At 42.2% G+C, this 14115-nt stretch overlaps 1 protein-coding gene across 1 annotated transcript in view; it reads right to left on the bottom strand.

Moving 5' to 3' along the window:
• Ppp3r1 (protein phosphatase 3 regulatory subunit B, alpha) overlaps positions 1 to 14115 on the bottom strand; it is a 47415-nt gene that overhangs the window by 9070 nt on the left and 24230 nt on the right. Inside the window, exon 2 of the mRNA XM_050141037.1 lies at positions 13421 to 13460. Coding sequence (XP_049996994.1) covers positions 13421 to 13460 — 40 coding nt within the window. The remainder of the gene's footprint in view (positions 1 to 13420; positions 13461 to 14115) is intronic.

The raw sequence follows: 14115 nt of genomic DNA, 5'->3' as shown, positions 1-14115 counted from the left end.
ATGTATTAGTGGAGATTTCCCCAGTACAGATCCTCTAAGACTTACACTCACAGGAATGCACAGAAGACCACATCACAGACTAGCCTTGTCTCATACTGACAGCTGGGTGAAACCTAACTCTCCAAGCTGCTTTTGTGATAAAACGTGGAACATGTCCTATAATTTGGTAAATTATGCCAAAGGCCCCTGTAACAGAGCACACTACAGAACACGGTATCCACCATGGCAGCTGGTAGTTACACCTTACTGTACTGTGCAGCGTTCTTCAGAGTATTGGGGGGGTATTTATGTCACATGTATGTGGTTACATATATACGTGTGTATATATACATATATATATATACACACACACATATATATATGTATGTATCACTCATCTTAGAAGACCAAAATTCTCGTCTCAAAAGTGTAGCATCTGCCCCTGATTACCTGGTATAAAGCTGACATGGAAGGCAAAGCCAAAAACAGTGTTTAGGGGTGGAGGCCAAAAAAAGAAAAAGGTGTTTGAAGTCAAGATCAGAAAACACAAAGTTCAGAAAAGGAAGCATAGTTCTCTTCACGCACTGCCTGCAGTGAGTAAGACCTGCTGCAATCACGGTAACATATCAGATAGGATTTAACTATGGAAATGCCAGTTTTTTACCAATCTACCACCCATGGAGACAGCGCTAAAACAGCTCAAACTCATCCTGTGCCGCCATTCAGGCTTTAGCGGTCAGCAGTCAGCAGTGCTTTGCGTAAGCACTGAAGCATACGTTCCCACACCTGACCCTACTACCTTTTACCAAAGATTCCATTTCTCCTTAAAAAAAAAAAAAACTTCAGTCTTTCACCAAACTGTAACATGTGGTTTTTCCACTTTTTAGAAGGACAGCTATAAAAAGATTCTCTCCTTTCAAAACAGGTTATTTTCCTGAGGGAAGGCCTCACTATGTAGCCTTGGCTGGCCTGAAGTCGCTGTGCAGACTGCGCTGCCCTTGAGTTCAGAGGATCTGCTTGGCAGAGGCCTCCCAGGTGCAGATTACCTTCTCTTTACAGCTTACCTATCAAACTGAACTGTGTGAACCCAAGTGAACCGTAACGTCACACCTAGGCTGAAGAGTTTTAAAAGTGATCAAAATTTCATGATTATGTACTTTTAGTATGTTCCAAATCCAGTCTAAATTATCTTAGACCTTGGTTTCCTTGGTAACTGTAACCTTTGATCCCTGTACCTGAGCTAACACCCTACTGGTGTATATTAACTTAGCAGACCATGGTCTTCCAGCGACCCAAAAGCTAAGAATGTTAACCAGGAGCATCTGAACCTACAGCAAAGATTTCTCGGCTTCAAGGTAACCTATTCATCACAGATCCTCGTCAACAGATTTGCTTAAATACATTAGTTTTATGACTTCCATTCATTCTGCAGCTATCAAGAAGGAATTTAATGGTGACGCGTTATTCAGATAACCCGACTGTCTGTTCCCGACATACAGTCACTTTTATTTGTGTAGAGAAGACTGCCTTCCCACTGGAGTCCAGGATGGGATTCGCTGTTTCTGCCATCCCACGTGACTCACGGGAGCATCTTCACACCACTGTTTACCTGTCAGCACCTAGGACCATGCACCCCGCGATCTGCGCTGCCTTCCCAGGCACATGAGAAGTTCCTTCTGGGGCCTGGATCTCCTCTTTGGTCAGCAGTCTGGTATGTTCTAAAACAGGTCGTTAGATGACCCTCACTGCAGAGTGGCAGGCACAGCCTTTGTCTGCCATCTTTCCTCCACCACTCTTCTGGCTTAGCATTTGCTTCTGCCTCTTCTGTCACCTGGCTACTTTTAGTATAGAAATTCTCTGAGCAACTAATCCTAGAAACACTGAAGAGGCTTATGAACTTCCCAGTCCTATAGGGTGCAGGTGTTAAGGGGACCTTCCTAGGACCTTCAATGGCCTCAAAGGGAAGCCCTCAGGTGGCATACTTCCTGCCTAAATTGGGAAAAAACTTCCATGTGTGCAAGAAGACAGACTTAAGGGTAATCTTTTAAATATTGGGCTGCCTCATGACACCCCAAACTCCTGTGAGATTATTCCTAGTTATTAGTTCCATGGGAGGAACTAAGTACCTCAGGGTGAGAGCAAGCCACTCTAGTTAGCTGCACAGAAATATAATCCAAAAAAATCCCATCAGATCACATAAACAGTTTTAGGAAAGAAGGGGGACAAAAGACTAAAATGGGAAATAGAACTTCAGGAAAGGAAGCATTTGCTGGGGAAGGGCTAATTAGCAGCTGACTTCACAGTTTCCAGTTAGCATTCTACCTGGAGAGCTGCGAGTACTTGGGGAAATGGAGAATACTGATATTCCGGAATGGTCTACTCACTTGTTTTTTACATACTCCAAGTTCCAATTATAGGCAATCAAAAGATTAAAAATAGCCAGCCTAATAGAAATTTAAAAGCAACCCAAGAAATGAAGAAATTACTAGTTTAAGAGAAATTCAAGTGTTTAGCAAACTACCAAACTCGAGGAGCAAAAGAACTATTAAGGCGCAGGAAGCCAATCTTAGAGACATCGTAGAACTGAAGGCGAGTTCTGAGGGCCCCAGCCTGCTCAGCCCCTCGCCTCTCTTCTCTGGCTTTGCCTCCTTACGCTCTCCTCCCCTCATTCTGCATCAAAGGAAGACACTGTTACATCCTCTACCCCTGAGCCTAAGGGGAGAGGAGAGTAGATACAATCTGTTCTCTGGACAAAAGCCCTGCTGCACATGTCCTCAATTAGAGCTGGACTTAGAGATCTGCTAAGGAACTTCAGGGTTCTCTGGCTTTATTTGTTAGAAGAAAAGTTCACTTGCAAGGACATTTCCCTTTCTACTCATCAGCCCCTGAAACAAGAAAAATAGCAGTCTATGGGCACACGACATGTCGCCTTCTGATCTTATTCAGGTTAAGTTGTGGGTTTTTTTTTTTTACCTTGTTTTCAGAACATGCCAACTTTAATATGATGATTGTGCTATGTGTTTTTAGTTTCTTGATAGTTTATTTTCCTAACGCTGCTGATTTCACCTTAGATAATCAATCCCATTTATCTACTGGTCTGGCTGTCAGCCTCCATGGATGATTTGATATATTTGTGTATGTATGTGGGAGACTACAATACAGCCTTTGCCTCTGCCTACTTGCTCTTGTTTTTTTCCTCACCCCTTCTGCTTCTAAGAAACTGGGTCTTCCAAGCCCATCCTAACCAAAGTACAGATACAAAAGCTAATTATCAAACTAACTTGGGATTAAAGAAAAAAATACAAACTTATGGTAACAGCAATAGGGTTTATTTAAGACAGAACACAAAGTTTTGGCTGGGCAAAGTAATACATAACAAACAGGCGATCTTGATTTCACTTTTGCTAGAACATGGGCCTGCCCCTAAAAGACAGTAGTCACTTAAAATCCCACAGCCAGAGATCAGGCTACACCTCCCTGCAGCAACAACCCCCATTTATGGTCCTAACCAGGATCTGGCTCCTCCATGCTCTGAGACGCCCACTCTTTTGCATCTCAGTTTGTCTCTCTTCTTTCTTCTCCCCTCACTCTGACATTACTCTCCAGACTTTAAAGGGAACTTCTCCATCCCTTAAGGTTCCAACATATTCAGAGCTCCACATATATTGTACTGTTTCTGACATGGCCTCCTTTTTTCTTGATCTACTGTGTTTCTTGGAAGCAATTATTGTTGCTCTTCCTTTAGAATATTAACAACTTTGTTCAGGGTCAAAGGACGCAAATTAAAAACTGTAGCATCTTGACATATATCTCTCTCCCCTCCTTTCCTTCCACCTGTTCAAGTGTGATGCCTGCATACATTCCGTGGGAGGTCAGAGGTAAGAGAGCCCTAGATCTGAGTTAAAGGCAGTTGGGACCCACCTGGTTTGGATGGTGGGAATCAACTCCAGTCCTTCCAAAGAACAATATGTGCTCTTAACTGCTCAACCATCTCTCCAGCATAAACAAACTGTCATGGTCTTCTTATTTTATGTGAGACAGGTTCTCATTATATAGCCTTAGCTGGCATTTACTTCAAGAGATCCATCTGCCTCTACCTCCAAAACGCTGGGATTAAAGCTATAAAACAGCACCCAATGCTTACCTGACAAGGTTTAAGAGCCCTTAGTTAGCAAACTGTCACACTGTATCTTCCAGTTTTACTGTTCCCAAACCGACTTGTAACATACTTTGTCCTTAGAGTTTCGGTTTTGTCTAGCTTCCCTTTGTACAACCCTTCTGTGTTTGCAGCTCTGCCTCTTTACTCGATGTTCTTAAGAACCTCAATGATTAGTTTTTATTCTATGTTTCTCCAGCTAAAATACGTATGTTAATATGTTCTATTTTCCCCTTGAAACCTTCTCTTGGGTTGCTGCAAATGGAAAGTTGCCACTTTAGAGGAAGAAAATCCTATTAGTGCATTCCTGCTAATTACATAGTAACCACTGAATAATGTTATTGGGCAAATACTCAAATTATTTGCAAAATTGGTTCTATTACAGAAAATTTTCATTGTGCTTATCATCTTCAATTCTCTTGATTAGGGGCTAAATGAATAAATAGCCCAGTATGAAATCAACTTTCAAAACGGACAATTCTTTCCTCATTAATTAACAGGTGCCAGGAATGATGGTACACCTGGGAGCAAAGGCTGGGAGAGTTCGGTGAGTCTGAGGCCAGTCTGGTCCTCATAGTTTCAGGCTAGCTGAGTTTACATAGTGAGACACTGCCCCTCAAAAATTAAAAATAAATTAAATGAATAAATAAATAAATAGGTGTCCCATGAATCTAGGCATCTCTAGTAAATGCAGACTTTAAGTCTTGGTTCCAGTTTTTCTATGGAAACTCCTGGGAAATAAAGAAATAAGAGAGCTTGAACCAGGAGATGACGTCAGCTAGGAAAGCCATCACACCAAGGCGTCCTCGGCTTCACTGACAAGGACCCATCCAGCACTCGCAGCCACCTCCTGTGTTATACAACTGCAGCTTTGGGTTGGCAAGATGGCTCAGTGGTGGGGTGCTTACAGCCACGCCTAAGTTTGATTCCTGAACCCACATGGTTGAGAACTTATTCTTGCAGAGTTTCCTTGGACTTCCACACTTACGAACACATAACATATAACATGTACAAACTCATGAGCACCCACACAAACCTCCAGGGGATACACTTGTCATCCCATATCTCACCCCAGATATGTGTAATTCCCTATGTGGGCACCTTCAGATGACTTCCGAACTGTGTTTACCGACTTTCAGCTCTATCAACAAAACTCAAAACCCTCCTGGCTGCACTTCTACTTACCCCTTTATGGTTATGTATATGCAAACTTATTGAAGAGTGTGTTTACTTAAATGATAGGAATAACCCTACTGCTGGCTTTAGAGGGACCACAGCAGGCTGTCCTAGTTACCCACGCTTCCGTAATGGCTGCTAAGCAAGGCCTCCTCTTACAGGAGCCAAATGTCCACGACTCAAAGTTCTCAAAGGAACTCTCAAAAAGATTCTCTCACGATCCAAGATAAATTGGATTTTGAAAAATTCCAATTTCAAGATCAAACAAGTTAAAAGTTCCAGCATGGGGGAGGGCGAACTCCTGAGGCCCCCACCCTAGGTGAAGCTGTTGCTGGCTGGTACTGGCAGGTGCTCCAGGCCCCAGCAATGAGCCTACCCACGTACATACAGGCAGCCTTAGCTGAATTTCATAGGTTAAAGACATCAGTTTTAAAGGGAAGATGCTAAGTTGGGAGTAAGATATATTAGACAATGTGGAGGGAGTTGGAGAGTAAGCAAGCTGTCCTGATACATTTTAAAGAAATTTCATGACGGCAGGCACTTATTTTAAGTCTTCTAAAAATACTCCATTTGGGGGAATGCCTCTACTTTAGATCCCAAACCACTATAGCGAAAACAACAAAATTCCTTCCTACATTTAGAGAAAGAAGGGGTGGGGAGTTATTAACGGGATCCAACCTACTGAACATCTGTTGCTACTGATATTACTAATATTAAGATACAACAAATTCGTAGACGCGATGGTCAATCTGTTATAGCTGCAGCGTAACCTATCCTTGATGACCAATGGCCTGTCGTGGTACCCCGTGCCATGGGCCAGAAGCACTCTATTCCACACACTCTGATAGGAGTCAGGTGAGGGATGCACTACAGAGGAGTGTGGAGAGCTCTGGGAAGTCGTAGGCATGCTCAGACTTCTGCCTACACCAAGCAACTTTTACGCTATTATCTTGTTAGGAATATCTAAAGCTTTTGGGTTGGCTCTTTAGCAAGTGTGCCAAAGCAATCTAGTCTCCAATGGCAACCAAAACTGTCCCAGTGCGACACCAAGAGATCTTTCTGGAGGCACTGGATACTGGAACTAGCTAAACACTTAACGACATACCAAAAAAGGATGCATGCTCAAAAGTAGGACATATAGAAGATTATTACAAATAAGGAGGAATTCACAACCTAAGAAACTGTATGTTTTTCTTTTTTAAAGTATTAAGAAATCTTCATGGTAGTTAGTCAGAGCTATAAAAATACTAAATAACACATGTATTTTGCCAATAAAATGTAGAGGACAACATTAAAAAAATAAGACCTGGGAATTCCCTTTCTGACTGTGAAATAAAAATAAATTTGGAGGCTAGCAAGATGGCTTGGCAGGTAAGGACATGGACCAAAAACCTGAGTTCTGTCCCTGGAACACATATGGAAGGAGAGCAATGACTCCTAGCTATACCATCCTTTCATAGGGACTCTAAGGAAAGAGTGGAGCTGTCAACTCCAGGAAAATAGACTGGAGATTCCTAACTGAAACTCATGAAGAGAAACACGCCATGTTTCCTTGGTTTTGAATTCATAGAGATGACATGAAACGAGAAGCAAGACTGTCTGAGGGAAAAACAGGGGAATGAGATTACAGCACATTACACACGGGAACAAATATAGGGGGATATGATTACAGCTCATTACACACTGGAATACATGGCTTTGTGCAAACGCCACTAAGTACTCACAGTGAGTATAATGTCAATAAAAACAAGCTTTCTTACAGACCAGCAGTGTAATATTTACAGTCTGAACAAAACAGATCAACTACCAAACCAACAAAGCAAAGAAAGTTATTACCAATATATGAAAGACTTAAGCAATATATTAAAATATGGAAAGTCACACACATTTCAGCTGTCTATTTTTTTGAGCATGAAACCTCGGTGGTTTAAGAGCCTAGACTACAGACTGGGAGATGGTTCAGAGCACTCTCTGCTCTTGCAGAGAACCTGACTTCAGGTTCCAGTACCCTCATCCAGGGACCTAACAACTGCTTCAAATTCCAGATTTGGGGAATCCTCCTCTGACGCACACAGAGACCTAGGCATAAACATAATTAAAAATAAAATGGCTAGATTTTAGATATGTACCATAAATTTAGAAGGCAAAACTAACTCATTTGGGCTTTCAAAGCTTCTAGATTAAAATTCTTTAGATACTTAATCAGGTAAAGTCAAAGGAACAAAGTTAGACACAACAAACACCTCATCAACTGGACATACTGGCAGCTGCGCATAATTCCAATATCCAGAAGGTCAACTTTAGTTTTAGAGAAAGTTCAAGGCCAGCCTGATATACACATGAAAACCTGTCACAAAAAAGTAAACCAGCAATTTCTAAGGTAGATGTGGAACATGTCTACGAGGCAAAGGCTGAAGCAAAGGAACTTAAATTCAAGTACAATCTCACAGCTGCCAGCTAGGCTGGGCTAGACTGCAAAACAAAAGTACAGACTGGCTCCACAAATCTGCAAACAAAACCGAAACAAACAAAACAACAACAACACACGGGTTCAAACAAATTCAAACCCAGAAGAGTGATTTTAACAGCACAAAACCTAAGAAACAATTCACTGGAAGGAAAGAGGATAAAAGAAAGGCAGAACTAGCCCCAGCAAAAGGGCTAGCAGAACTGCTTCTGCTGACACCAGCAGAATGATCTGGAACTCTGGAAGCTTCAAGCTATCATAACCTACCAACAGTCTCCAATCCAATTCCAAAGACACCAGCCTTCCCTGAGAAAGGCCCTTTCATGGGATACCTGGTCAACATGAAAGACTAAGGCATCATTACATCAAGTCCTCAGCCATCCACATCCCTACTGTTTATTCCAGACACTCGTGTTTCTGGAACAGCTATCTGGTGTTACTAGGGTTTTCTCCTAGAGAGCACTTTATTTGCAGGCCAAGGGAAGCACACTGCACACACCGTTTCTTTTCTGTGGTGGGGCTTCCTTACTCCTCACCTCCCCAGGTCAGTCACTGCTCCATTCCCGAGAGTGCACAACCTGCAAACATCTTCCCTCAAACTACTGTGCTACCCAGCCAGGGTTCTACTACAGACAACTCAGATGAGCCAGCTGACAGACCACAGGCCTCTGTTGTTTCTTGAGACAGTTTCATGACATACTCTAGGCTGGCCTCCAACGCATGGTGACCCTCCATCCTCAGCTTCCAAATGCTGTAGTCACCTTACCATGCCTAGGTTTAGGCGCTGATTTTTAGCAATAGAAGACAAGAGGGAAGGAGAGGCAGAGAGGGTGGGGGAGAAAGAGGGAAGAACTGCATTAACCTTTAAAACATTCCCAAGTCGCACTATGGAACTGCATATCAAATCAAGCATTGCCTACCTACCCTAAGAATCAGGAAGCTACAAACTTAATGTCAAGCTTCTGGCTCCAGAACGGTGCAAAGCCACAACAGTACAAATCACACCAGAATCCTACAGGAGAAAAAACAAGTCCTGGGCCATTTTACTTTACAAACTTCACACAACTGTATCTGTGGCAGAAACAAAGCCACACAGAACTTTGGCTGCCAAGGGATCGGATAGGTACTTGCTAGCTTTACAGTTTCTAAATACCAGAGCATGGTCGGAGCCATGCTAACCAACGCTGATAACTTAAAGCGAAATTCTTCTTTTCCACACTGACAGACCCTACTAGAACTGGAAAATACTGTGACAGGTATGGTGTTTACAAAGGGGGATTGCTAACAATATAAAAAACATGAAAATAGACAAACAAACGAATGAATGAAACCGCCAATGCCAAGAGAAACTGAGGGAATGAAGTTGCTCAGACACAATAGAAATTACAATCTGAAGATTAAGGGGAGCAGGTGCATAAACAGTATAGAAACAGTATGACTGGGCTGGAAAGATGGCTCAGAGGTTGAGAGCACTGTCCTTCCAGAGGTTCTCAGTTCAATTCCCAGCAACAACATGGTGGCTCACAACCATCTATAATGAGATCTGGTGCCCTCTTTGAAAGTGCAGGCAAACAGGCAGGCAGAACATTGTGTACATAATAAATAAATCTTAAAAATTAAAAAAAATGGTATTGTAAAAAAAAGAGAGAAAACAACAGTGTGACCAAGCCCATAAGCCATGTGCTTTTTGTTTCTAAATATTACATCAGCAGTGAAATAGACGATAAGATGTTATTCTACATACCAATTTTTTTTAAGGTTTAATTTCTTGCCCCGAGGATTAACGGGAATCACAACTGGGACAAGTGTGGAGGTAAACTGTCAAGTGTCCCAAAGGCCACTCATCCACCTGAGCGGAGCCTCCACAGAGCAGTCACCAATAGCATGGGGCCAGACAAAAGTGATCTCAGTGTCCTCAAAACTCTTACAACATACTGTTCAAGTACACCATTTACAGTCTAAATTAACACCCAGTCCTTCAAATAGTAAGCTTCCATCCAACATGTATATAAAATTAAGACCTGGGTTGGCAAAATGGCTCAGAAGGTAAAGGGCCTTGAGGAGACCTGAGCTCAATCCCTGGAACTAACTTCCAATCCAGAGTTGTCTTCTAGCTTACACACACACACACACACACACACACACACACACACCATGCACTCATATGCTCAACAGTAAGACTAAATAGTCAGGCATGACATGGTGGTTTGACTAGGAATGGCCATAGGCTTACAGATTTGGATGCTTGGGCACAGGAGTTGACACAATTTAAAAGGATCAGGAGGTATGCAGGTTGAGAAAGTGTTTCCCTGGGGTGATGGGCTTTGAGGTTTCAGAAAGACAAGTCAGGCACAGAGAAACACCAACTGACTGTGGATCTGGATGTAGAACACTCAGCTACGTATCCAGCAACATGCCTGCTTGCATGCCCCCACCATAATGGACCCAATGAAATGTTTGGTTTATATATATAAATAGCCATGGTCACGCATCACTTAACAGCAACAGAACACTGACTAAGACACTGTATGAGTGGGTACCAAGGAGCGGGGTATTGCTCTGACAGGCCTGACCATGCTGCTTGTTGGCAGAGTGTGGACTTTGGGATTCTGGATTAGGAAAGCAGGTTGAACGTCAAGCTGGTCTTAACGGGCCATCCTAGGAGAAGCACAGAAGACAGTGGCAAGGGTGATTTGAACTGAGGTTCCGCTACAGAAGTTTCAGAGGGGAAGAATATTAGTGGACTAGAGACCATTCTTGTGGTATTTTGGCCAAGAATGTGGCCACTTTCTGCACTTGTCCAAAAAAATCTACCTGAGGTTAAACTGAAGAGTTTGGATTAATGGCATTAGTGGAGATTTCAAGACAATCAAATACTGAATATACCATGTGGTTATTTGTGGTCACTCTTAAGCAGATCTATAATCAAGAGTGAGCTGCGCATGGAAAAATACAACATGTCGAGCCTGAGAGGAAAAGGAGCATCAGGAAGGGTAAGGAAGCTAAGTACACATATCGAGGAGATAAAAACTTTAAAGAAAAGCCTGACACTAACCGGAATAAAGGGAGTGTGAGCTCAGCGTAAGACCCTACCCAACCAAGCTTCCTATTTGTGAGAAGTAACTAAAGGAAGCTAAAGCCCTGAAGGAAACCACTGAAAACAGAAAGTTGGTGAAAACGTATCTGAACAAGGCGCCCAAGTTCTTGCTCCATTAGGCAGAAGAACCCGGCAGCTGTGTGGTTCTGTGGAATCTCCCTCCGCTGAAGAAAACTGCTGAGTCCAGGGGTGTGCTAGGGTGCCCCTGCACAGAATACCAGAGAGGTCAACATAAAGGCATGAAGGTGAAGCCTGGATTGTGTTGGAGACCCCAAAGTCATGAACTACCCACCAACGAAAGCTGCTAACAAGGAGTTGAACCAGCCCAGTGGATAAGAGTGTTGCAGATCTGAGGAGCTTTTTGACATCAGACGTGGAGGAGATGCGAGTCTGGAGTTTGTCCTGCTGGTTTTCAGTCTTGCTTTGGTCCAGTATTTCCTCACCATGTGCCCTTTCCTCCCCTTTGAAATGATAATGTACATTCTATGCCACTTTATGTTGGAAGTACGTGGTTTGCTTTTCATTTTTATTTCATAGAGGTAGTTAATAGATTACTTTGAGTTTCAGAAGACTTGAACTATGAATTTTTAAACAATGTTGAGACTTACATAAACTATGGGGAATTTTGAAGTTAAGCTGAACACATTTTTAAATTATGATATGGCTACAAGCCTATGGCGGGGGGAATTTGGTTTAAATAAAAATGGTCCCATAGGCTCATAATACTTGAATGCATGGCCACCAGGGAGTGCCCCTATTCCTTGCTGGGAGATCGGTTTTCAGATTTTTTTTTTTTTTTTGGTTTTTCGAGGCAGGGTTTTTCTGTAGCTTTGGAGCCTGTCGTGGAACTAGCTTTTGTAGACCAGGCCGGCCTCAAACTCAGAGATCTGCCTACTTGTGCCTCCTGAGTGCTGGGATTAAAGACGTGTGCCACCACTGCCCGGCTAGTTTTGAGATTTGAGAAGTCAGGCCCAGAGGCTCTCTCTCTCCTTCCTGCTCCTGCGGATTCAGATGTAGAACTCTCAACTACTTCTCCAGCACCATTCCTGCCTGCATGCTACCACGCTCCCCTCCATAATGGGCTAAACCTCTGAACTTGTTTTAAAAAAAAAAAAAGCCCCCAATTAAATGCTTTCTTTTGTAAGAACTGCCGTGGCCATGGTATCTCTTCACAATAGTAGAACACTGATTAGTGGATGCTTTTAAGTCTCAGCACCCCAGGAACAGAAGGAAAGAGATCTCTCTGAGTTCAAGTCCAGTGTGATCTTCATTAAAAAATTCCAGGCTAGCCAGGACTACAAGTAAGAATCTGCCCCACAAATAAATAAGCAAATAAACACAACTATACTGTGAAAACTTATCTCATAAAGAAACAAATAATTAATTAAGCAGGGCTACATTGTGAGAACCTTTATCATTCATAAATAAATAAATAAATAGGGACCCATGGTGAGAGCCTGGTAAGCAAACAAATAAATGTGTGGGTAAGTAGGGCTGCACAGCAAGAACTACCCCATAGTTCAGACAGACAGACAGAGGTAGGTAAGCAGGTGGGTAGGTAAGCAGGTGGGTAGGTAGGGATGGGTAGGTGGAGAGATGGACAGACGGATGGACGAACAGATAAGATAGGGCTGCACAGTGAGAACCTGTTTTATAAATAAGTAAGAAATAAGGGGCTGGTAAAAACTGCTCAGCAGTAAAAGGACTTGCTGCCACACTTAATAACATATATCCAGTTGGATCCTCTGGACCACTATGATACGAAGAAAAACCAACTCCCACAAGCTGCCCTCTGATCTCCACAGGACACCATGTCACACATATAATCCCAATCCCACCCACACATATGTAGAAATAGTCAAATGCAATTGTAATTTAAAAAAAAATCCCCCAAACCTATAGAGCAACACTTACAGTACCCGAGGGAGCCTTTGACAGCTGCCCTTTCCCTCTAGAGACCTGCTACCCTTCGATAGTCACCTGCCCCAGTCCATCCCAATCTGAAAAACTGTAAAAATGCAAATTTAATACATGTGTTTCTCCTTCCTGAACGTACAGAAGGATCTACTCTCCAGTCTATGTGATAACCAATAGGGCTATGTGATAAGTACAAGCCCACGAAAGACCAGTTTTCATGCTCACGCAATTCCATCTCCCAAATGATTTGGGGGATGCTGGGTACAGCTATTAACATCACAAGGCAAAGGAGTCCAGATCCTTCGACCAACAAACAGAAAAAGCAAAACAGAAGACAACATGATTACAAATTCACTCGGAAACTGCAAAGAACCCTTTGTGAACTTAGGACATGGGGATTTGGGAGCATAAATCTAATAATTACAATATGGTGTAGATACTAATCATGAGGTTTTTTTTTAATTCTCTACTCTGCTAACAAAATGAGCATCTATCTGATCCATGTGCTCTCCATTTTAAATGTGAGCACATTTGGCACAAAATCAACAAGTATGAATCAGAGAGACGTAACACACACGTAGATTTATAAGCAAAACAAATGGCTGCTGTACTCATTATTTCAACTTACAGTGTGAGCACATTTCCAAAGGGTAACTCGCCTCATTTCCCTGGGAAAAGAAAGAATCAATTAGTTATGAGAAACACCCAAATGTCTTTGGAAAATTAAACAACTTTTTTTAGGTGACAAGACAGGTAAATGAACCCCAAATTTATTATTTAAAATTATAAACTATACTTAACTGGTAAGAAAACATATTAAGCAATATTGTAGGCAAAGGAAAGGGTAAGTTCTCATTAAAATTTATGCAAGCATTTGATAAAATATAGTTCAAGTTTTTTTTAATACCATAAACACACTACACACAAAATCCCACATGTTAAGAGACTGAATGCAGTCACTTGTCTTGCTGGATGAACTAAGTTTGCTTTGTTTCTTTTTCTGAAACACTGTTCCAAGTTCCGGCCTTGAGGTAAGGATGATGTAGAACTCCTGAAGCTCCTGCCTCAACCCCCAAATACTGAGGTTACAGGCCTCTACCAACATATAGGGCTAATGAACTCATTTTGATGAAAAGTTCAGAGTGAAAACATTCCTGACTTTTGTGCTTAATTAAGGTTTAATTAGACCGCAAAACAAACTGTTAAGAAGAAAAGCCTTGGCCTGGAGGGATGGCTCACCCTCCAAAAATATGAGAGTTCGGTTCCCAACACCCATGGCTGCTCCTCCTGGTATCCTAAAAAAAAAAAAAAAAAAAGAAGAAG

The sequence above is a fragment of the Alexandromys fortis genome, unplaced genomic scaffold (assembly GCF_014885135.2).
Source record: "Alexandromys fortis isolate MF-2015 unplaced genomic scaffold, M_Fortis_MF-2015_v1.1 scaffold_7, whole genome shotgun sequence".
Lineage (NCBI taxonomy): Eukaryota > Metazoa > Chordata > Mammalia > Rodentia > Cricetidae > Alexandromys > Alexandromys fortis.
The sequence above is the reverse complement of the archived record's forward strand: the minus strand, read 5'-3'. Positions and strand labels throughout refer to the sequence as shown.